This window comes from Canis lupus, chromosome 18, assembly GCF_003254725.2.
Source record: "Canis lupus dingo isolate Sandy chromosome 18, ASM325472v2, whole genome shotgun sequence".
Classification (NCBI taxonomy): Eukaryota; Metazoa; Chordata; class Mammalia; order Carnivora; family Canidae; genus Canis; species Canis lupus.
Genome location: NC_064260.1, coordinates 47,670,434 through 47,695,600, shown reverse-complemented (window position 1 = coordinate 47,695,600; position 25,167 = coordinate 47,670,434). Strand labels below are relative to the sequence as shown.

The window sequence follows — 25,167 nt, the reverse complement described above, 5'->3', positions numbered from 1 at the left end:
GCCCCCAGCACCACAGCTGGGATCCCACTGCCGAGATGGTAGCTCTCTGGTCACCTGTGCTGCTGTGCCCTCCTGGGCCACTCAGTGCAACCGGCCGAGGGTCTCAGGCAGGAAAGACTGCTTCCCTGCTGGCTGGCGAGGAGCCCATCAGGTTCTCCAGACACCCCTGGCCTTGCACGGGAGGCCAGGGGCCCCGGGGGCTCATTTCCCCAGCACGCCCTTGTGGACACTAACTGTCTGAGATCCCCTGACCCGTTGCCATGTTGAAGCCCTAACTCCCGGTGTGATGGCATCTGGGAGGCCCTCAGGGTCAGATGAAGTCAGGAGAAGCACCAGAGAGATGATGTCCTGCCCTCTCAGCCATGTGGGGATGTCAAGAACGCGGCCGTCTGCAAACCAGGAAGAGTCAGGACTCAAAGACCGTGCTCTGTACAGGAGCTGCGGCCCCAAGGCTCCCCGGGGCAGAGGAGGGGCGTGCTCACCCCTGGACACGGGGACCCTGGGGAGGGGGGTGGTAGGGACCTGGAGGGCCTTACAAGGCACCAGATGGCCATGCAGCCCAGCCTGTGCTTGGGACCACAGAGCAGGAAATTCAGGGCTCCAGTGCCTCGACTTACCACAGAGTCTGTGCCACCTGCCGGGGGTATGAGAGGACCTGTGTGTCCACACACAACACACAGCCCTGCCTGAGGGTCAGGGCCGAATGGGCCCACGGACAACATGCATGGTGAGCTCAGGGAGGCAGAAACCTGCCGCAGGCGCCCTGCGCATCAGGCAGGGGGTGGCTGGCTGCTAAATCTGCCCCCCATACATTTGTCTTCCTCCTTCCCAGACCCGGGACTCACCCTTCCTTCGGGAGCCAGCCACCCCCACCGGGGAGGGCATGTGACCCCGCCTGGCCAGACAGCACCTCCCAGAGGTCCAGTGTCGCTGGCTCAGCGATGGTCATGTGACCCAAGGCGGGCCAGGGAGATACTCTTTTCTGCCGGGGCTCCTCCACCGATGGGATGAAAACCTGGAGCTCCTATGGACTGAGTCTGCCACCACCTCTGTAGGGAGAACCTGCTCGGGTATGAAGTCAACACCAAGGAACTCAGAGCTGGGAGAGAGAGCAAGATTCTGGGGACGCTGCTGAGCACCTGGATCCAGCTGGGCCTGAAGCCAAACATCTCTGGAATTTTCACTTACTCAAACTAGTCAATTCCCTCTATGTGCTGAGCCAGTCTGAATCCAGATCTGTCCGATGTACAGAAAGTTCTAGAATAACACAATTAGGGAGCATGGAGGAGATGGGGTGCTCTTGCTTTGCTTCCATCCTTAACCAATTCCCCTTGATGCTGAAGGACCCTGCTCCCCTCACCTCCTCCAGGAAGCCCTCCAGGGATCTTCCAATCGGTTATGACCTCCTCCTTCATGGACTTTCCATCTGCTTAGTCCGGGTCTCCCCTCAGGCCCTGAATTACTTTGCTGTCATCCCGGAAAGACATGGCAGGGCCCTGCAGCACTCTGGCCCCCTGAGCCTGGGCTTCCTTGCTGGTGAATGGGACTATCGCTGACCTGCCCTTCTGGGGATGCAGGGCTCCCACAAGAGGCACCCACACAGACTGTCAGGGAGCAGCAGACAGGGCGGCTCCTGTGGGCAACCACGGCATTGACCCTCGCAGCACATACGACTCTGGGCAGCTGGCTGTGAGTCATGGGGCTTGAGTGACCGTCCCTCCCCTGGAGCTGCTCCTGCCCCCACGGCCCCCCGTCCCTCTAGGATGCCGTGACCCACATCACCTGAGGTGTCCCGCCCAGGTGTCTCCATTCCTCACACCTCGAGCCCCCTTGGGAGCTACCCACCAACAGTCTCCGAACGGTCAGCCACCAAAACCCAGGTGTCTGCCCGTTGGCACATCCTGTCCTATAGTTCTTCTGGCCATGCCACCAGCGGTCACCTGGCTCCTCTGGTCTCACCCTCCTTGGCCCTACTTCTTCCTGCCTCAGCCTCTGCAAATCCAGGGTCAACGGGCCTAAGTGCCTCCTTAGCAAAAATCACCCCCTTGAGAAAGTGCACTGCGAGGCATGTCCTGTCCCCTCCAGACCAGCTCAGATGATACCATCGTCCTGGGGGATGCTCCCAGCCCACGTCTCAGGCCCTACCCCTTGGTCAGGTGCATGCTGGACACTGTGCAAGATGCTCCATGAGGACGTCTCATTTCATGCTCACACAGCACTGCTTCTGTTCTGTCCCCCACCTCAGGAATACTTCCCCACCCTCCAGCCCACCATGCTCCTTCCCTGGCCGGCCCCTGCATGCTGCCTCTTATTCCAGGCCTCGTGGCAGAGAAGCTCACAGCGTGGCCTCCGAAAGAGTCACCTGCTTGGACCACAGCCTGGCTCTGCCACTTGCTTGCTATGTGTCTGTGGGCAAGTGAATTCCCCTCTCAGTGCTCCAGGCTCCTCGTACAGAAAAATGACCTGACAGGAATATTCAAATGAAACTGAGCTCTAAGTGAGCTTGCGCATGTGAAATCCCCCCAAACGGAGCCTGGCACACAGGAAGTGCTCAAGAAATGGTACCATTTCCCAGGATTACTGTCATTGTCGTGGCTGAGGCTGCAAATAACACAAGCCACGGCGACGAGGGTAACAGTGGGACCTGCTCCCCGGTAGTGGAGTTGCTAGTGGCCTTGAGCTCTGTCTCCGTGGGCCGGGGCTGCCCTCCCTCTGCTCTCTCACTTCTCCTGCCAGGCCGAGCGCAAAGACGGCCACTTACCAGGGGCTCACTGAACGCCCGTTGCGTCCGCCCAAGGCTGGGTCAGCAGTTTCGATAAACACAGAGCTGCCATCTGACCCAGCAAGTCCACTCGGAGGTGTACACCCCAAAGAACTGAAAACACAGGTGACAGCCAAAGGTAGAAACGACCGGACTGTCCATCAGTGGACAAATGGATACACAAAATGTGGTTTTATCCACACACTGAAATGTTATTTGGCCGTAGAAGGAATGAAGTACGGACACACGCTCCCCCACGGGTGAACCTCGGAAACGTTCTCAGTGAGAGGAGCCGGTCGCAAACCGCCACGTGTCGTAGGTTCCACACCTAAGGAGTGTGTGGAGCAGACAAAGCCACTGAGACAGAAAGTGGATCGGTGGTTGCCTGAGGCGGAGGGTGGTGGGGGGATGGGAAGTGGCTGCTGGTGGGGACAGGGTGTGTTTTAGGGGATGAAAACATTCTGGAACTAGAGCCAGGTGATGGTGGCACAACACTGCGAGTGCACGAAATGCCATGGGGTTGTGCACTTAAAAATGCCTAATGGGTGAATCTTATGGTATGTGTGTTTTACCACAATGCCAGAGACCTGTACATTGAGAACAGTACGTGTGTATAGGGAGGAGACAAAATGTGTCTCTGACAGACACACATAACGAAATAAAAATCTGAGAAGATAAACATTACAACAACCCTGTCTCCTGGCAGCATCACCTGACTTTTCCCTTTGGCTCGTCCATATTCCTAATTTTACCTAAGTGGGCGTGACTTACGCCAACCGTAAAGGAATAACACGCATGTAAAAACCAGTCATCAGGCATACATGGGGGCAGAGTTTATTCCAAATCCCTAATGGTTTCTGAGAGCAGAGGCACACATCCCCCTAGAAAGTCTGTGGGATTTGAGTGGGCATTGGGAGAGGGTTCCGGAACTTCAGGAGAAGGACTGGCTTAGTGTGGTTCTCTCCGTCCCCTGTGTCTGTGCTTTTTGAGGTGCTGGCCCTGGCTGGGGGGTTGGGAGTATGAGGGAGGTGGTCTAGGAGAGACGAGCCACCCCTCCAGCATGGATGTTTCCTGCATGTGCTCTCAGGGCTTCTAGATGTCCTCAGTGGAGTCAGCTAGCCTCTGGGCCAGGCCCCAACTTCACCAGGAGCTCACTCATTCCATCAACATAAACCAGGCTCCTGCTCTGCACCAGACTGCTCTCCTGGGTGCTGGGAAGACCCCAGGCTCACGATGAGGGCTCTGCCCTCGGAGGGCACTCAGGCTCTGGAGGGGAGATGTTCAGCCAACACATCCCATATTACATAAACTTAACACATGGCAAAGCCGAGAAGAGAAACGTCCCTCAGCAGAGGCATGCAGTTTGTGGAGGTTTGTGCCATTCAGATGGGGTTGGTCAGGGAAGGTCTGGAAGAGGTGGTGTGGGCAAAGACCAGGCACAAGAGCAGGCATGGGCAGAGGGAGTGGAGAGGGAGAGAAGGGATGTGCAGGGGGCTGGAGATGGGAGGCTGGGGGCCACAGGGCCTCAGGGCCACAGTAAGAACTGGATTTTACTGAAGAGTGATGATGGGAAAGCCTCCCTAGAGATGTAAATGGAGCACAGGCTGGAGACTCAGGAGAGGACCTGGGACAGCAGTCCAGGCAGGGGCTGGACTCTCAAGTGACTTCTCAGCTGAGCATGAGCATGAGCAGAAAAGCAGGGAGCTCGGGGTGTGGCCCTAGGCCACGTGGGGGCTTTGCGACTCTGAGCTGCTATTTGACTTCTCTGTGCTTCACCTTCTCCACCTAAGAAATGAGGATGGTGTTAGAACCCACCTCCCAGGGTTCTGGTGAGTCTTTGGGGAAGTAGCATGCACAGAGCACAGTGGTGTGGGTTTAGCTGTGGGAGGACGCTGGTAAAAGCACAGCAGGAATGGCACAGGGTTGGGGGAGGGGACGTCGGTCTAATGCCCTTGCCTGGGAGAAAACCAGAAACACTAGTTCTGTATCACGAGCTACAGGGCATTGGCCTATCCGGCACCACCCTGTTTGGGCCCAGGGGTAACTGTGAATGGCGCTGGTTCCTGGAGATTAGCACTCCCCTGCCTCCTCCCCCTCTTACCACACCCTGTCCCTCCTGAGCCCATACCGGGCACCAGGATCCTCATGGGGCTCACACCTGACCTCAGTGTGGCAGGTTCCATGGGGGAGAGGTTCCTGGGTGGGAACACACTGCCTTGGCAGGGAAGGGGGCCTGGCTGGGTTGGGAAGGCTCTGCATCCCTCCCAAGGGCAGCAAAAACAGCAACATAATAGTAATGGTCCTTCTTGCGTGTACTACTTAGCTTATGCCCCACATTTTCTATGTGTCTTACACTTACAAACTCACTTAACCCTCAGGAGGCTCTATGAGATAGATATTTTTCTTCTTTTTTTTTTTTAAGAAATTTTATTTATTTATTCATGAGAGACCCAGAGAGAGGGACAGAGACACAGACAGAGGGAGAAGCAGGCTCCCTGAGGGGAGCCTGATGTGGGACTTGATCCCAGGACCCCAGGATCACGCCCCAAGCCAAAGGCAGAGGCTCAACCACTGAGCCACCCAGGGGTGCTCTTCTATTCCCATGATGCTCTACTTATTCCCATGTTGCAGATGAGAAAATCGAGGCACAGAGGGATTGTATGACTTGCCCGAGGCTACACAGTGTGTAGGTGGGGTAGTTGGATCCAGGAGGGCTGTCTCCTAGGACAATACCTCTAATCCCTGCTCTGACCTGCTTCTTGAGGACAGAGGCTTCCAGCCTGCCTCCATCTCCTGTCGCCAGCCACAGAGTCCCTGGTAAAACCCCCGAGTGAGCTTGCCTCCAGTGCAGAGTGAGGCCCCATGAGTCAGCTCTGCATTTAAGGCCCTTCCTGACTTGGAGGTCCCATCCTCTTCATCCTTCCTGGGTCTCCTGACACTTCCTACACATTGCTACGTGCTCCTGCCTCTGCGCCCTTTGTGGTCTCCCTCTGTAGTGCCTTCCATCACTTAACAGATTCTGACTATGTGCCTGCCATGAGCTGGGCTCTAGCTGGCCCTTTAGGTCAGGTCAGGCAGAGACAGTACATGTGTTGTGAACGGATGTCTCAGAGACTGTCTGGGAGGCTTCCCTTTGGAGGGGCCACTGAACAGAGATCTGAGGGTGAGCCAGTTATGCAGGTGGAGGAGGAGGAGGTAGGAGAGGGATAATGAAGAGCATGGGTGAGCAGCGTGAGCAAGTGCTGGGGGTGGGAGGAGGTGTGGCACGTTCAGCAGACCAGGGAGAGAGGGCCAGGGTCAAGCCCATTTGTCTTTCCAGGTTGGATGTGTGTGTCACAACCCCAACTCATCTGAATAACCCATCCCTTCCTCTCACATCCCTGATCTCACATCCACATCCCCAACTCATCTGAATAACTCACCCCTTCCTCTGTGTTCCAGCCCTAAGTCTCAACAGAGGTGTTCAGGCTTCTCTTTCCACTCCACTTTGCCTCTCAAGGGCAAAGATGGCCTCTATTCATCTCCAAAACTGAGGGCTGAGCACAGAGGAGGTGTGCTGAAAAGTCTTATATGAAACCAAAGGTCCCAGGTAAAGGGGACTGGAAACTCTCTGTGGCTGGTTGGTCTCACGGCACCAAAGCAAGGAGACCACTCAGGACTTTCCAGCATCAGATTGTAACCATGACCTTATACTCCTCCTTCTCTGGCCCTTCTCTTTTTAACTCTTCTTACTGTTGGCATGCACACACTCTAATTCTCAGGACTGACAAACTCCATCAATTAGAAGATCCGATAGGGCATTTAGCATGAGGCCTTCCTTCAGTTCATTTGCCAACCTAACTGCTTGTATCATGAAATGCTCCACAAAAGGGCGCGCAGACAGAGACAAATCAATGCTAACGAGAGCCCGCTGAGCATACTGGGAGGTAAGTGAGTGGGAGGAAGGGAGGGAGGGCAGGTGGAGAGGACCCAGGAGGGATTCTTTCAGGGGAGTGAAGAGGCCCATCAGAGAACTCCGAACCAGAAGCTTCCAGTGTGGAACTCTCTGCTCACCATGCCTCCTGCAGACCCCAAAGCATGTGGACTGAGGCTGGGTCTACAGCATCCTCCTCAGGTTGAGGAAGATAGTTATAAGATTATGTCTCAGTGACTTGAGACTTGAACAGTGCATCAAAGAGATGCAAGCTTGGGAGTCAGCACTCCTTGTGAGGCCCTTAGTATCCATCTAATCTCTCAGTTCTATCACCTGCAAAAAAGGCATAAATGCCTACTTCCCAGGAGTGTCCATCACCGAACACAGGTTTTGGGTCCTCTACTAAGCATAAGGCATGTACTGGGTGCTGGAAACACAGTAGGGACCAGGTCAGCAAGCTCTCCAGCCTGCAGGGAGCAGGTAGTTTTATGAGGGAGGTGGACAGTAAGTTGATCTCTCAACACATATAATGATTCTGATGGTGGAAGGAGCACACAGTGGAGTGACAGAGTCAGGGGCAATCAGAGGGTGCCCAGGGAGGCCCTCTGGGAAGGTGATGTGTAACCCCAGAGCTTAGTGATGAAGTGAAGGTTGGCTGAGAGCACAGGACGCTGCAGACACTCAACCCATATTGGTCCCTTCACCACCATCCCCCCTACCCCTGCCTCACGGGAGAGATTTCCCCACCAAGCAGACAAGTACACTCACTGAATAAGAAGCTGTGGCGCCCAGGAAGGCCAAGGACTCAGGATGCAGGGGTGGGAGGGGCCAGGGAATGAGAGAGGAAGCACCAAGGCCTCTCACCAGGCTGCTGCTTCTCCTTTGGCTGGGCCACCATCCTCCGAGCTCTCAGGTTCAGCACCGCGGAGAGCTCCCCCACATTGGGGAGAGATTCAGCACCGCGGAGAGCTCCTTCTGACTTTCTCCCCCTACTGCTCCCTGCCACTGCCCAGCCACACTGTTGCCCTCGTGTCAACTGACATTCCACACCCTCTGTGGACTGGACCCAGTCACTCCCAGCTCCAGAACACTTGGCCACTCCCCAAATCCACCTTGAATGTTCCTGAACCCTAAGCTTTCCCTGGGATCCTTCCTTCCTGAGTTCTGCCTATAGAAACCCCATGCACCCAACTAAGCATGGTGCCAACGCCATCTCTTTCACAAAGTCCTTTTTCAGATTTATCTTGGGGCCTTCACCATATTCTGCGTTTGCCCCCTTCCAGTTCCCAGAGGATCTGAATCTGATTCATATCTTTTCTCCCCACATACCAGTCCAGCACCTGAATGAATGAAATTGCAAAAGTGATTTGTACAATTGCTACCAATTTTTGAGATCTCACTCTGCCAGGAACCATGCTACATGCTTCAAATACATTTTTGTTTACACTTTAAGAAACTGAGGACAAGGGATGAGAGATGAGCCCAAGTTCGCATTCAAATAGTCAGGTGACAGAGGCTGGATTCAAACCCAGATCATACTGCACTGGCCGGTGCCCTTGACCATGGCTCCTTTTTGTCTCTATCCAACCCAGTGCACTGCCATCTGCCAGGCCTACAGAGCCTTGAGCACAGCAGCCGTGGTCCCCTGAAGTGATTCTGAATCTTTTTTTAGCCTGAAATTGAAATCACTGATGCTTCAAATTAGAACCCCAAAATGAATGAGCCAAGATTTCAGATTTGCAATAGCTAAGATGCCCACATCTACCTTCTCAGCAGGATTCTGGGCTGCTCCTCAGCCTGGACCACCTGTTCCCAGTCAATATGGAGGGTGAAGTGAACCATTCTCTGGGCACAGAAGGGACTATGGCTATGTGTAGGAAATGGTTCCAGGTTCCCAGGCTCTGCCAAGAGCCTTTAGAGTCTTGGAGAACAAGACCCCAGGGTTAAGAGGCCCAGATTATGAAGACTCCAATGCTATGAGCCTCAAAGGGCCAAGATTGTAATGACAATTATTTGCCATAGGCACTGGCATTGTCTGAAGGCAAGCAACAAAAGCAGCTGTGCCCCTCTGTGCTGACTTTTATTTGCTGCTAAAGGAATGTTTTTCAGTCCTCACTGAGAAATTAGAGCCCAGCAAGCTGGGCAGGGGAATAGAGAGACAGATCAAGATGGCCATGCTTACCCCCTGCATTGACCCAGGTGCTGGCAACCCAGAAGCAGGGGAGCTGGAGTGGAGGGTTGGCCGGGCGGCCCAGGCCTTTTCCAAAATGTGTACACAGACCTTCAGAAGAGAAATGCTTCACACTTGGAGAGATCACAGACAGCCACTGGGCCCTGCTTGCCTTTGACCTGAAATCAAACTTCAGGACTGAAGTATCAATGTGATTCAAAGTCAGGAGTTCACCAGTCTCCCTAGCTTCCTGATAATATCAGCTGGCATTTGGTCTTAACTTACTTACTGAATTAAATACTCATTTAAAATTACTTAAATAAGATGTTACAGAATTTGAGAGGTGGGGTGGGTAGAGTTCCCAGCTTGGCCATGTGGGCATTAGCGGGACATGTGATGAAGCCTTTCATGCTATCCTGAAAGGCAAAACAGAGAAATGTGAGCTGGGTATTGTGGCTGAACAGCTGGATGGAAGGGATGCTGGCACCGGGGAAACTGCAACAGGGCTCTGGCCTCAGCCCTGGGATTCGTGGCTAGAGGGCAAAATGGGAATCATGAAGAGAAATTCCAAGATTACCCAAAAGCCAGACTTGTGCCAGAACAGAACTGAGCAAGGCAATGAAGGAGTGTCCTGGGAGCAGAGGTTCAAGCCAAATCTGGAGGTGTGCCTGCCAGGGATACTTGGGGCCAGGGGGGTGGGGTGGAGCAGGTGCCTGCATAGCTAATAAGTCATCCACAGAGAGGTACCAAGAAGGTATGGCCAATGCACTCTTGGCGACACTATGAGCTTGGCACAGGGCTCTGCAATGGCTCCATGCTTGAGATGGTAGTGGTAACAATTCAGTGGTAAAGGCAGTGGTAACGAGTGCCATCTGTGACTTACTATTATTAATTGTTCAACTAACAGTCATTGGTTCCCTCTTCTCAGGCATCATGAATGACGAATGAAGGACAGGATAATCATCAACAGCAAATGCTGATGGAATGCCAACTCCGTGCCCAGCACTGCTGGCCCTCGGCCTTCTCCTAACTAACACGACCATCACTCACAGCAGCCCACATGTCCAGAGGTCATGGCACATAGCTCATCTTGGTGACTGAACAACCCCATTTTGCTGATGGGGACACTGAGACCCAGGATGATCAATGACGTGTGAAGCCACCAATTGGGCCTAACCTGAACTCTGTCTCCTTTCGTTCCCACAAATTAATTTTGGAGCTGGGAGAGGCTGGCTGGTAACTGCCAGGCTTTACAACTGTTCATAGCTCCAGCCTAGTTAAAAGTAATGGTTTAGGCAAATGTGTGCTAGAACTTGTGTTATGTGTTTTAAGTCCCATTCTCAAGTGCCAGCCAAAGAAACATTTTATAAGATACTCAAACGGTCTCTCAGGAAAACACCGGGGCATCCCTCTTAGCGTCCTCACTTCAGTGCAAACTGAGATTATAAAACAGTTGTAGGCCATCACTAGTGCAAGCATTTAATACGAGGAAAAGTAATTAGCAAACTCAAGCATCACTTTTCAAGGATGAAGGATATTGCTGCCTGCTTTAATTGCAAGGGAAAACCTATTTAGGGAATTAACACAAAAACGAGATTGGCCACTTCAGGGCTAAGAAAACAATCACAAAAACCATAGGAGCCTCCAGCACGGCATCAGGTTGGTGAGCAATGGCCCCAGGAAAATAATTAATGCCCAGGAAAGTGTTCTCATCCCGAAAGCAAACAGCAACACCTTGGCCAGGGAGGCTGAGACACCACTCAGCTGTGTGCGACAGCTTTGCCTAAAGAATTACTTTATATTTATGAAATTAATACCTGTCAAAAAAATTAATGCTGTCATTCTGGAAAATCTGAGAAATAGACAAAAGTCTGAAAAAAGAGAAAATTACCACACATGATCCCATCACCCCATAGGTTAACATTTCCTTCCCCTTTTTTTTTTTTTTTTTTACTTTCTAGGCCTATTTTGGGGAGAGGTGGTATAATTTAGATGGCATTGTGCAGATAATTTCGGTTCTGCCCTTTTCACCTAATACAAGGTGATCAGTTCTCATTAGTACCAGCACCTCCTTGCAAGCGTGATTTTTACTGCTTTCTTTCAAATCCACTACGGATGTGTGATGTCCCCTTCACAATTTCCTCACAGCCCCATCCCCTTATTTTGTTTTTGCTGGTCTCCACTCTGCCTGTTTTTAGATCATTCCCTTAGAATGGATTCCTAGATGTAAAATTCCTGATTCAGCTTTATGGCTCTTATTATATACTGTCACATTGACTTCTAAAAAGTTTATGGTGATTTATTCTTTCACATAGCAACATATGAGTGCTGTCACCAGCGATGGATATAGTAATAATAATAATAAAAAAAGCGTTTGCTAATTTGAAAATAAGAATTGGCAGCTCATCATCTGTTTTTCTTCTTACCCTCTGCCCATTTATACGTCAAGCACATCAAAGCATCTCTCACGAATCTCTGAGCTGTGGCATTATTGTGTGAGGCAGCCCTGGTCGGAATCCCAGTGTCTCCAGGCATCTGCTCTGTGACTGTGGGCAAGTGATTGAACATCTCTGTGTTCAGTTTCCTCTTCTGCAATGTGAGGATGACAACAGATGCCATGCTATGGGCTCATGGTGAGGGTCAGATGGGATTGTGGAGTGCCTGGCAGGTACAGCCACAGTGACTATAAATGAGGACATGGGGCTTGGTCGTGTTTGTCACAAATGTTGTTTGCCTCTTTGATGTTTACTGTTTAGTTGTATTATGAACAATTCTTGAGATAGAGGATGTTTAAGAAAGTGAGGCAAGAAACAAAACTTGGGTTTCCAAATGGGGAACTTGGGGAGGGAAGGCAGCCCTGGTGTCGCAGCAAGGAGATGAGTGCGGGACCCACTGATATACTTGTTAGAAGGTTCAGAAAGCCAACATGATCAGGCCAGCTAGCCATCACTCTGCCTGACACCAGAACCCCTGGCAGCATCACCAAGTGTCCTAAAGATGTCACGCCCAAGCTCCTGCCTTGAGACACTGACTCTGAAGAGGTGTGGGCTGGCAACCAGGTCTCTCTAGAAATAAGGCCGGTGGCCCTGATGCCCAGCCAGGTGTGACTGGATGCGGCTGACCGACCATCCAGTGTGGGGAGTCCTTTGCAGGACACCAAAGGGACATCCCCAAACCTCTATGTCCCTTTAATTACTGCATGCAAACTGTCATGTGAGCCATCTATGTCTCTTTATGATTCCATCAAAGTGGCCTCTCCTGCCCCATCTCGTAGGGGTGGAGACACCTAACCAAGACAAGACAATCTCAAGGAAAAAGCAGATGAAGTCTTCAACAATCTGTGCCTGACGGCTGCTTCTACCTCTAAATACATTGCTTTCAGTTCTCTGGCAAGCTTCTCTCTTTTATTTTTTTTCTCTCTTTATTAAGCCCAGCTCGAACTGGGTTTCCTATTGTAACCAAAAGGGATGCAGGCCTTTATCATTCCTGGCTGGTGGAGTCCCTATGGAAAGAAAACCTTGCCCTGACTCCCCTGCTCATGTGTCTCCCTGGCCTGTCACTGCTGCCCGGACCCATTTCTCTGCAAGCATGGCTCCCCGGAAGGACTCCTCCTCCACTGCCCTGCCCACTCCCACTGCCTCCTAAAGCTCTCTGGGAAAGCTCCAGCAGCACCAGCAATCCAGAGGCTTCCAGCACATCAAGCTGATCTGAAAGTGATAAATACACATAGTCTATGGATCCCCCACATTCAAATGCCCCCTCAGTGGGGCCCATATTCCTCCTTCTCTACTTCCAAAATGAATTTGCCTGGCAACCCACTGGCACACTAGGACCCATATATCTCACTGTATTGCTTGGTTTCATGATGGCCTTTTACATGGAACTCTACTTGAAGCTTTTGCTTTTTGGCAGAAGGGTGGAGGGCATGGTCAGCAAAGAAACAGTCCCAGTGACAATGGAGCAAATTCCTCCCAAATGCTAAGGAAGGAGGGACATAAATTCTGGAGGATAATCACCCAAGAAAAGCACACACAATAGGAAACTCTTCATGACAGGCACTGGTGATGCCAGCAAGATGACCGAGTCCAAGAAGGAAGAAGGAAGTTCTGCAGATGCCTGGGACTTTGAAGAGGGAACATTCCTATCAAAAGTTGCCCCTTGGTCTCCACATTCAAACTGCGGCATGTGTTTTTAAAGAGAATATAAACAACTGACATGCCATGAGTTCCCTTCCAAGAGCAGAGAGATAAAGAAGCTGACCCAGGGGAATATGGGGCAAGAAGGACAATTTGCCCCCACTCGCAATCCTCGCACGTGGGACCCTGAGCATCACCAAGGCTCAGAAACCCTATTGACTCTAGGAAGGGCTTCTGGCCAAAATCAAGATTCACCTGAGACATATGAATTCATTTAGAATGATCCCTCCAAGGTTGAAGCCTTTCAATGGAAAGTGTAGAAAACTGTTGGAAAACGCTCGTACCTATAAGGCTTTAAGTGATTTTACCATTCCAGGGGTGAAATCCAGTGGCTAGGAAAACACCTCAATGGATATTCTCAGTCTTTTTAATCCACCACCTAAAGGAGACTTTCTGAGTCCCATGAGTAGGTTGAAATGCACTGGGTGGGGGCAAGTTTCCAAGAGTTCAGCCCCCTGATCCTTCCATTACCATATGACCCTCAAAGACCCTCCAGTTCCCCCCCACCATTAGCATATGACCCTTAGTAAGATCCCCTGGTCTTCCATTAGCATATGACCCTCAGAAAACCCTCTAGACCCCTACCCTGGTCTTCCATTAGCATATGACCCTCAGAAGACCCTCTGGACCCCTACCCTGGTCTTCCATTAGCATATGATCCTCAGAAGACCCTCTGGACCCCATTAGCATATGACCCTCAGTAAGATCTCCTGGTCTCCCATTAACATATGACCCTCATTAAGCCTCCTGGTCCCTCCATTAGCATATGACCCTTAGTAAGACCCCTTGGTCCTCCATTAGCATATGACCCTCAGTAAGACCTCTTGGTCCCCCTATTAGCATATGACTCTTAGTAAGACCCCCTGGAACCCCACTAGCATATGACCCTCAGTAAGACCCCCTGGTCTTCCATTAGCATATGACCCTCAGTAAGACCCCCTGGAACCCCACTAGCATATGACCCTCAGTAAGACCCCCTGGTCTCCCATTAGCATATGACCCTCAGTAAGACCCCCTGGTCTCCCATTAGCTCTGTGACCCTCAGTAAGACCCCCTGGTCTCCCATTAGCATATGACCCTCAGTAAGACCCCCTGGTCTTCCATTAGCATATGACCCTCAGTGAGTAGGCCCTGGTGCTGTGGAGGGCTTACTCCTCCTTCAGGTCCTTGTGACATAATAACACCAACAAACATTAATGCACCACAGGGCCAGTCATTCCTAGAATCTTGGAATTCAGAGATTATCTAGAATATAAACCTATTTCAAAATGGCAAATATATGTCCTTATCAGAGGTTAAAAGAATGTCCAAGGAAGGGCTTTGACAACAGAAGTGCAGAAACCCTTCATGCCCCAACTTCCACGGAGGCTTCAATCTGACCAGGTGGCTTGCCTTCTCTGCCCAGGCTAGGCACACGCTGCAGATGCGTCGGCCAACCAGGTGCAGCTCTGCTTTACCCTGAAAGGGATGGGCCCTGCACATGCTCTGAGGCGCTCCCACGTTTCCTTTATTGACTAGTTTATCAAGGAAGCAGTCCAATGAGCCTAACAACGGGGCACACGCTTGTATCTGCAGCCTTCATTTATTATTTAAAACCAAGAACCAGCACTGGCTGTGTCAACCTATTGGAGCCTCTGTTTCCGGGTCTCTTTGTCACACACACACACACACACACACGCACATGCACACGCGCGCGCGCACACACACACACACACACACACGGTGAGGAGACTTACATCACAACTACATCCTACAGAAGATGATTCAACCAGTCTCTGCATTTTTGTGAGGTTACAAATCGAGTTAACCCATGAGAGCACAGCAGGATCCGGTCTCCACCATTCTCGATATGCACCCAAGGTCTCATCCAAGCTAGGTTCTGATTGGTCAACAATAATTTAAATTCATCTTTCAGCAAATAAAATGAGACCAACCCAAGATACCTGGAAGAAGGTAAAGCACCTTCTCCATTTTCCTTGGCTCTCTCTCCTCCACAGAATCTTTCCTTCTGGACTTCCTTCAGTTCACCAGCTTTGAGAAGTACTAAAGAGATCAGGAGCAAACCTGAGCTTGGAAGCACCCCAGAAAGCTCAGGCATAATGAGGAGAACTGCTCTTAGTGGCCATCTCGCCATGGTCTGGGTCTCCCTTGTACAACAAGCAAGTGTCTGGCTGGCCTGGTGTCAGGCCACCTGGTGTCAGGATACCAGGCCTGGTATCCACCCCTTCCACTTGCATGTGGATTTCCAGTGTGGATGAGACAGGGGTCAGGGTTAGCGCCGAGGAATGGTTTTTCAAGAAATGTGAACTCCCAAGGAGGGCCACTGAAGTGAACCCAACCCCTTAGAAATAATTTTCCCAAGGTACAACATACTCTTTTATTCTTTATATTTCGAAAGAGTAACACATTCCTTTGCACAACAAGATTGAAAGTAACACCTAAACCCGCAAAAGGCAAGGAGCTCAGATGTACTGGCAACTCGGACACCTCACACACAGCAAGGTGCTAGCTCCAGCAAGAGCCCTCAAACCATAGGCACTCTTGTCTAGTGAGACTCTTTAAATGAAGAGAATGTTCCCTCCTTTTACCTACTAGCAAAAGCTTGTTGTCCAAGCATCTGAATTTAAAAATTTCCTTTTTGTGGCAGCTACCCCTCTTGCTCATGCTCCCTGGTCTTTGAAGGCCATCATCTGACAGGCTAGTTGCTGCAACTTGAAATCAACGATCTCTCAGCCACTAAAGTTACAGACCTCAGGCACGCAAGAGCCACAGCACAGCACTCCCCATCCTGCCCTTAGGGCACAAGAATGGGCAATAGGCCCTCGTGGTGTGTATTCATACAGCTACAACTGGAGCATACATAGATCCATGAGCATCCCCAACATCATAGCAACCATGTGTATCTTCCTTCTATCTTCTCCTTCAAGACCAATGGCCAACTTCCACAAACATTTCCACCCTCCAGAGTTATAGCCAAGGCCTTAAAGACAGTTCAAACACACAGGTCCACAGGAAATGGCATCCACAATGGATGGACCAGAAAATAACCAGTCAACATGAGTCCACGGCAGTCTCTACAAGTACTTCTAGATCTGGCCCAATGGCCATGCTGCCAACACCATGGGCCCCAATCCTAAGAGAGCCGGCGCTCTCCCCAAGCAGAAAGATACAAACACCTGTGTCCCTACCTCAATCAGGAAGTCTCCAGTCCTCAGTCCGGCTTGCCATGCCACCCCTCCTTCATCCACGGACTCCAGGTACTGCAGGGCTGGGAACGCCGGCGTTGGCGTGAATTCTTCAATGGGTGTATCCGCTGGGAAGACAAGGAATGCCTCAGTACAAGCCTGGGTGATGTTTCAGGTTGACAGCCCTGGCCCCTCAGGGGAGCCTGAGAGAAAGGGGTGTGCATGTCCCCCACTGGAAGGCCTTGACACTCACAGTCATGGGTCAACACCAACTTGAGCAACGAAGCGAACTGCATTTTGGTGCCACCACATCTCTTGGCCTTTCTGTTGAAAACACTGAACAATGTGCCCTGCTGTACATGTCTATATGTACATGCCTGTCATTTTCTTTAAAAGCATCAGTGACTAAACATTTTCAGTTCTAAAAATGGAAAAGTTCCCCCCCATAACCACACAGAGCTACAGAAACACCACACCAAACCATTTGCCAAATTTATATCTACGTAGACTCGCAACCAAGGGAATTCAAGTTGGAGCCTGGACGGATCATAATGCTGACCCAGTGGGTGGCTGTGGATTTGGAAACTGCTTATGAATTCTTTCTACAGGGAGCCTGGCTCTCTGTGACCACTCTGCGGCCAGCACCCACGGGAAGGCTGGGCCCCTGCTCCTCAGCAGAGTGAGCCTTGGTTTCTGGGCCCCACAGAGCTGCTGAGCAAAATTCCAGGGCAAGAGATGGACTTCCCTGGGTAGTTATGAGCGGCCGGGGGTGGGTGGGTGGGTGGGAAGATGAAGATGACCCCAGCAGGGAGAGGGGACACAATATCACTCAGTCATGGACACACACACACACACACACACACACACACACACTCACACACGGGGACACGGATTCGTCTTTTCTTTCACTCTCTGGACAGGCTGCTTCTGGGCAGCCAGAGCTTTGGGCGTGTGGGGCTGCCACCCGGGGAAGGAGGCCTTTCCCAGAACAGGTGCTGGACCCTGGCGCAGCCCAGAGGCTCTCAGATGAAACTTCCACATGGCTTACCCACACACGCGGTGGACAGATGTCTCCTCTCACGGGGAGCTGATGCCATTTTGTTTTCTTTTGAAAGGGAAGCCCCCATGTGAAGGGCTAGTGGGGGGTACCCTGCCATGGAATGCATCCCAGAGCCCCCCACCCCAGGCCACATGGCGTGTATGCTGACGGTTCAGTCCACGACAGAGGGGGACCATCTTGCCACATTTCCTTTGCAAAGTCACCTTAGGGGCGGGCACACACAGACGCCTGCCGCACTTGGAGCTGAAGCCCACTCCCAGAATGGGGCAGTTTCTAGATATCCGAAACTCAGCGCTGGGTAATTTTGGATATCTGAGCCCAGGAGCACCAAATCCAGCCACCGTTGGGCTGAATGAAACCACAAAATATAAGATTAAACCCATGATTTTTTTTTTTCCTTAAAAGGGTGGGGGGAGGGAAGGAGGGAGGGCGAGCAAGCAAGAGCTCGTTCAGAGCAATATTGTGCACAGAAAATTGAAAATATTCCTAAAGGAAGCCCCGATGTTTTCTGAGTAAGGGAGAATGTTAAAGAACACGGTTGTCTAGCAACCAAGTGCCCCCAGGAAGAAGGCTTCTTTCTGAGCCGGGGAGAATTTTCATACGGCGTGCACACACACACACACACACACTCACACACTCACACACTCACACAACATGGGAATGCACCCAGGCTGGGAGCAGCTGCTCTTACCTTTTGCCCCTCGGAGCACGAATCCAAAACCCTCATTGTCCTTCTTCTGCAGGACCACCGTCTTCTCCTCGATGATGCAGTCACTGTAGAGAGAATTCCGGGGATAGCGACCATTATTGTAACCCGTCATCATCACCGTGGCTGATCCTCCGCCGGGGACGTTCATCATCATAGCCAATTAATCACCCAGCTCGCCGGATCCAGGCAGCATGGAGGAAACTGAGCGGCACAGGGCGCAGGAGGAGCGGAGGCAGCTGGGGGGCCGGCTAACGGGATAGGCGGGCACGGCACAATGGGGCTCGGAGGGGGGGCAGGCAGAGGCAGAGGCAGAGCCGGAGCGGAGCCGAGCGAGCGGGAGGAAGGAGTCAGGCATGGTGGGGAGGCCGCCGAGCCATGGCAGCGCGGGCTGGCTCCGGGCACCCAAAGGCAAAGAAAGTAAGTGGCCCGGAGGCAGCGAGGGCAGCGGCGCTAGGGCGTCCAGGCCGATGCATCTTCCAGGGGAGCTGAAATCAGCCAGAGGAGAAATGAGGCAGCAGGTTTTTTTTTTTTTTCTTCTTCTTCTTCCTGAAGGGGTTTTCAAAAATCAAATTCTATTTGCTCTCCGCACGAGCCGGTGCCGAGACGCAGCGACCCCTCCCTCTCGGTCCAAATGAATGTGGTGTCCCCACAATCACCAAGGAGCCCACAATGCCACGGCGGCAGCTGCTCGGCGTCATCCCGCACAGAGAAACCGCAGGCTGGCGGAGGGGGCGGCCGGGGCGCTGCCGATGGGTGGGGGCTCCTAGCGGGAGGAGGCAGGTCACTCCAGCGACACTGAAGCCACTGATGGCATGGCCTCCTTTAGGGGACGATGAGTTGTGGGGATGGGGAGAACAGGGCTCATGGGCTTCCTCCTTTGAGAGACGACCTAAAGCCACACCGCCTGCCTCTTGGCACGGCATTTTTTTTTTTTTTAAAGGAAAGAAACCCGAAAGCTTCAACTTTGCTTCAGCTGCCAAAGCCTCCCATCATTTACAGTAAGGGCACTTAGCCACATGATTGTCCACCCCCGGCAGCGCCCGGGGGCGCGGGACGGAAGTGAACTTCCTGGTGGGCCACACAGCCTGGGCTAAACAGTGGTCCCCCCTCCGCTCCACCTTCCAGGGGCTGCATTCCCCCCAGGACTCTGCTGCCCCGGAAGTAAGTCGGCAGCTGCAAGGCTAGGCCCACAGTGCAGGGAAGGAGGAGGGGCGGAGGCAACATGGAGAGGCTTTCTCCAGGGTCCTAAGGGGCTGGCCATGGAAGGGCTGCATGCCAGAGGTCCTGAAGAATCCAGCAGGCCCCTATCTCTGAGGGGAAGACGGCAAACAGTGGGAGCAGCGTGCTGACAGGCTCGGAGTCACAGACAAGTGAAGGTCAGCTTTGTCCGGCACTGGATTCAGGGCCGGCAGGAAGCAGGGGCCCTAGCATGCAGACCACTGGGAGCAGCTCGGCCAACCCAGATCAGGTGGCCCGGGGGGTAGGAGTGCTTGGTCGGAGGAGTGATGGGCTGCCGAGAGCTTCCCGTTGCATAGATGAGGCAGGGGAACTTCAGAGGGGCTGAGGGACACAGCTGGAGAATGCACACATGTCCCGAGCCACTCCCGAGCTCCTGCCCTTGCATCGGACAAGCCTGCAACAGAACTTGCCAGGGTGACCCTGCCTTCCAAAAAAGGGCTGGTATCCTGCAGACACTTACTTTCACACTGACAGACAGACCACGCAACTCAGGATGACTGGCCTAGGGTCTCATACTAGAGGAGGGGTTCTGTTCCTGTGCTCTTGCTCTGCCTCCTACCCTGGGCACAGAGAACCTCAGCTTTGGGAGCAGGGCCGTGACTATGAGCCCCCTGGCTCAGCCCCTGAAGCCCAGCTGATGCAGAGCCGGGAGTCCAGGGCCCTGGGAGCCCATGGGCAGGGTCACACGGCTGGCCTGGCCTTTCATAGATGATGGGGCTCCCTAAGCCTCTGAACTTTGCCCTCATGTTACAAGGCAATGAGAAGAAGCCATGGGCCTCCCAGGGTAACTGTGAGGTCAGATGGGCAATACCCACGATGGTGCGGGGGGTGGGGGTGCCCGGGGGACCCTAGGGAGCCATCAGTTGCCATCAGATATGGCAGCAGGCTGGGGCTTAGCTAGGACCCAGGAAACCACAGGAGTCAAGGCAGGAGAACCGGGCACGGGTGCAGGCTCCGTGGTAAGCAGACTCTCTGCCAGGCCCGGCTGCCCTTCTGTCTCCCTGGTGTCCCCCAACCAAGGCACAGACATGTCCTGCCTTCCCACCCACCTCACTTCTCGCTGAGCTCCTCAATGTGGCCCGGTGGCTACCTCAGGCGCCAGGCAGGTGCAAGCTCTGTGACCCGCTTCTCCAGGGAAAGGCTCACCAAGGCCCGGGCCGCTAAGCCACCGCATTGGCCCTACACTTCCCTCTGCATGAGGAACTGCTGGCAAGCAGCCCCCAGAAGCCCGGGAAAGACGGTGCCGGCCCTGCGAGTCCTCAGCCATACCTCCCCTGGGGACACAGGTGGCCCTCGACGCCTGCCTCTGCCCAGCTCTGAGGCGAACCTGTCTTGCAGTTCAGGCGGCGGCCCTACTGTGGGCCAACTCTGCCGGCAGGACCAAATGCTGCCTCGGGCTATGTGTGCCTCACAGCCGTCCCCCCTCACCCCACGATGGGGGACCTTGTTAGGGCCAGTGCAACACTTGTTGGCTACCCCAGTGACCGCACAGGGACGGTCTGCTGTGGTGGGTGAGGGGCAGCACTGGTATCATACACAACTCAGCTCAAGCCCCAGCTATGCTCTGGCTCAGGTCACTCTGAGCTTCACAGCTTCAGTGTCCTGCTCTGCAAAATGGGATTAAGAGCAAAACATGCCCTGTGGGCTGAGAAAGAGTTAATGAAATAACCCGCCGTGGCCCAGGGGTGCAGCATGTGTTGGTAACACAACCCTCCTGAGCAGGGTCACTGTTGCGTGTGCCGACCCCTCCTCCTCCCAGGGACCCCCTCCGGGCCTAAAGACGGAGCCCCTCTCCGAGCCCTCGGAGTCTTCTCAGCGATTCCTCATTCAATGAACTTTCTGACTCCCACTTATGGCCGCAACCGTCTTGCCCCTAAAACATGTGGCTCTGTCCTGCTTGCTGAGCAAGCATTAAACCCCTTTAGTCTCTGATATGAAGGACTCCTATCACTTCTGTCCTGCTTTACTTCAGGATCTAAATAGCCCCCAGCTCCTGCTCATCGTGACCCTGTCTTATTTTTATTCACAGACAGACCCGGGTTTGAATCCCAACCCAGGCATTTACCAGCTTAGCGGCTCAGAGCCTGTCCCGCCTACAAAGTGGTGGCAGTAATATTTGACTCATAGGCATTTTGAGGAGCCACTGAGATAAGGCCCCTGTTATGGCGCCTCAATCCCCCAGGAGATTTGGGTCCTGGACGGCCGACACCCACAGTACCCAGCCAAGGGCCACACACCCATCACGTCTGTAGGCTGCCGCAGAACGGGTGTGAACACAAGATAGGGGTGGATCTTGGGTGCGTCAGTGCAGGTGGGCAAAGGAACATTGAAGAGTCTTGAGTGAATAAGCCTCCAATTGGGACAATCCCTGGATCCTGGGTCGCACCCAGAGGGCAGGAGCAGCTCGGCGTGGTGGAGCGCCCAGGAAGCCCGAGATGCAAGTGGAAGGGAAGTCCCAGGCTGCTAGAAGTGTACAGTCTTTGTAGCAAACCGTGAAAAGCAGTGGGAGCTCTGAATGGAAGCATCGTTCCCTTAGAACAGTTCACGTCTAGTTTCCTCTGAATGGCACAACCATACAGCGTTCCCTCTACCCCCACGAATCAGACTGGGCATTTCCACCCCCGGGTCCTAAGGAGGAACCTGCCTGGAGATGAGAAACTCTCAGAGGGCTCCTTATCCTGGTTTATGAATCTAAAAGCTGCCTCAGGATGATGGCTGTGGCCACATGCGGAAGCTGCGGTATGCAGATGGGGCCTGTGCAAGATGCCTCGGGAGCTGTGCCGAAGCCCCAGAAAACAGAGGCCACCCGGCCTCCTCTGGCCGGCCTGGCCGTGCATCAGCAGACCTGCTCCCCAGATGCACCCCAAACGTACTGGCAGCTGCCTTCACGGGGACACTGCCCCAGCGCCCACGAGGGCCCCAGGCGGCCGACCTTGGTGTGGACCCAGAGGCCAACACCACCTGGGCCTGGGGACACGGTCTGGTGAAACCAGCAGCCCAGCCCTGCTGACTACACTGCACCCCTGCTTTGCATCTGCCCCCTGGCCTGGACCACAGTCACTGCCCTGCCTTCCTGCAGGGGCCCCTGGCTCGTTTTCACTCCTGAAACGCTCTATCATTGAGATATATCATGTCTCTCACCAAGCACTCACACACAGACCCTTCACACCTCACTGCCTTATGCTCTGTGTCCCCTCTGCCTGCCATGCCCTCCCCAACACTCCTTAACTCACAGGCTCCCGCACGGGGCGGAAGCCGTCCTAAACCCTCCCGATGATGGTCAATGTCACACATTCTCTCCTCAAGGATGCCTTTGAGCCTGGCCCAAGCCTGGTCCTTCTTCTCACCCACTAACCCATCAACTATGCAGCCCTTGGGAGCAAACATCAATGCCTTGTTCCTCTCTGATGCTCCCTAAGTGGCACAGTGTCTGTTCTTGGTAAGATTCTACTTGGGTGTGTTGGCTAAACCAAAAAAACGTAATCTAGCTGTGCTGTCTTCAAATGCGTTTTCTGAGTAGGGTGGGAAGGCTCTTCAATGAACACAAAATGTACCCTTCTTTGCCAGTTTCCTGTAGCAGGAGCTGTGGAAGGCAAAGGGGGCAGGCACCTAGCCCCACCCGTACAGCTGTGCAGATTGTACACAGTGCAACCACAGAGGATACTAGTCACATGATGGCCATCATAGAACCCTATATTTATGATGGTTATTTTGGCAGAGGTGGAAGTAAAGTGCCTTGAAGGGTCAGGCAACTTTTCCTAAGTGCATGCAAAGATGGAATACAGGCCATTGGCTTTCTCAGAGAATGTGAGAGGTGTCCATACAGAACCACATCAACACTGGGAGATGGCTTTGTGTTGAAACTCTCCCGGAAGCCACATGGTTGAGGTTTCCATGTTCCCATTCACCCAACAGTCCCAATGCACACCACAGTAAAGGGTTTACTCAGTGCACTTGGAACGAGACAAGAGGATCATGGAAATCAGGGCTCGCACAGAGGGCCCCAGAGACCCCATCCCACTGGCAGGCCTGAACACACTCCTGGCCCTGCCTCACAGCACCATAGGTGTCCAGGCATCAAGTGGCTTTTAACTAAGGCCCAAGGTCCCCTTTCTCCCAGCAAGGTCCCACAATGGGCCTACAGGGAAGGCTGCTGTTTAGCTGGTCTAGGAGGTAGCAGGTGCCAGTGATGACCATTGGCATTTAGGATTCGTTAGTTCTGAACAAGCTCCCGTGGCAGCGGGGCCTGATCCTGGAGGAGGTATACACATAGAGCCACAGGAAGAGGAGCCTGGAGTGACAGAGATGTGTGAGCATGCAGGGCCCTGGGTTGGCTCTGTCTGCCCTGTCTCACATGGGAAGGATCATAGTGGGCATTTTAACCTTGAACACAAGGACTGTTGGGGTAGACTAGATGGCTTCACCTGGAGCTCTCCAGATCTGGACTAGGATGGGACCATCAAGTCAAATAGCTGCATCTCTCCCTTGCTCCACTGGGACTGGGTTTTGGTGTAGGGCTGAAGTTCAGGGGCGGCTGGGACCAGTGGCTAAGCTATGTTCGTTAGCACATTAATGCAGCCATAGCACACTGAATACCTACTGAGTGCCAGAGAATGGACTAGTTACTTGGCACTTTGCAGAGATCAAACCAGGCCCAGTCTGGCCCTGATGGAGTTGTCAGGTGTGGTGTGTTGAATGGTGGCCCCACCGAAGATGAGCTCAAGTTGTAACTCCCTGGACCTGGGCATGTGCCCTTGTTTGGAAACAGGGCCTTTGCAGATGTGTTTAGTTAAGGATCTCAAGATGATAGCACCCTGGATTTAGTGAGGGCCCTAAAACCAACGACTGGTCCTCATCTGAGAAAAGAGAAGGAGATTTGGGGGCATAGAGGCACCTGGGTCAGAGAAGCCAGGTGAAGACAGAGGCAGAGACTAGAGGGACGGGGCTGTACACCAATGCACACCATGGATTTCCAGCAAACAGTGGAAGCTGGAAGAGCTGGGGAAGGACCCTTCCTGGAGCTCTTGGAGGGACGCAGCCCTGCTGACACCTTGTGCTCAGACCTCAAGCCTCCAGAACTGGGAATAACACACTTTTGTATTCTCAGCCCATGGTCATTTGATACAGGAACCTTGGGAAAAGCTTACACCGGGCAAGTGGAAAGCCAAGTACTATTCCGAGAGTCACACGAGTGCTGGATATGGTGCTGTGAGAACCAGAAGGGGGCTGGGGGGCTTCCTGTAGGAGGAGGGCTGATGCAGGAGCATGAGTGAAAGGATCAGGAGGCTGGAGAGGTAAGAGCAAGAGGAGAACATTCCAGAAGGAGGTGGAACCACAAGATAAAGGTTCTGAGGCATATCAGAGAAGCCAGAGGGGCCGATCACACAGGGCCCTGGTCTCAGCTGGGTGCACACCCAGGGCAAGGTCTAGGGGATGCAGCTGGGAGGTAAGAGGCTGGGGTGCAGGCCCAGGACATCCCTGCTCCGAGTCACCCAAGCAGACTAAGATGACAGAACACAACAGTTGCACCTGCTTCCACTAGCCAGGCTGGAATCTCACTCAACGACCCAGGGTTGACTCGCACACGTGGCAGGAACTTGTCCAACAACCACGTTCCATGGAAACAATTCACACAATGTCTGCTGCTGCTGGTGACAACTGTCCCAAGCCACCAGTGTGAAGGTAAGGTGGTACACAGGTGGACAAGATGCCTGGCACCGTGGCACGAGCCAGATGCCAGATGAGGCACCAACATGGGGAGGGTGCTATGCCCAGAGTCAGCAGGAGAGGCACACGCGCAGACGCAGGGAGGTGCCTTGAATCCGACAGGTTGACCCCCTTTGGGGTTGTAGAACTGCTGGGGTGGGGGGTGGGGGGAGGTGGGAGGCAGTGGGGACATCGAGGCCATCAGGCTCTACAACCCAGCCCCCAGTG

General features: G+C 53.1%; 1 protein-coding gene across 5 annotated transcripts in view; it reads right to left on the bottom strand.

Moving 5' to 3' along the window:
• Positions 1 to 25,167, bottom strand: part of SHANK2 (SH3 and multiple ankyrin repeat domains 2) — a 480,960-nt gene that overhangs the window by 132,888 nt on the left and 322,905 nt on the right. For all 5 annotated transcript variants that reach the window (XM_025451799.3, XM_035701273.2, XM_049096284.1 and 2 more), the window contains 2 exons: positions 17,977 to 18,059; positions 16,229 to 16,353 (listed from right to left, as the gene is read on the bottom strand). In XM_025451799.3, coding sequence (XP_025307584.1) covers positions 16,229 to 16,353; positions 17,977 to 18,059 — 208 coding nt within the window. The remainder of the gene's footprint in view (positions 1 to 16,228; positions 16,354 to 17,976; positions 18,060 to 25,167) is intronic.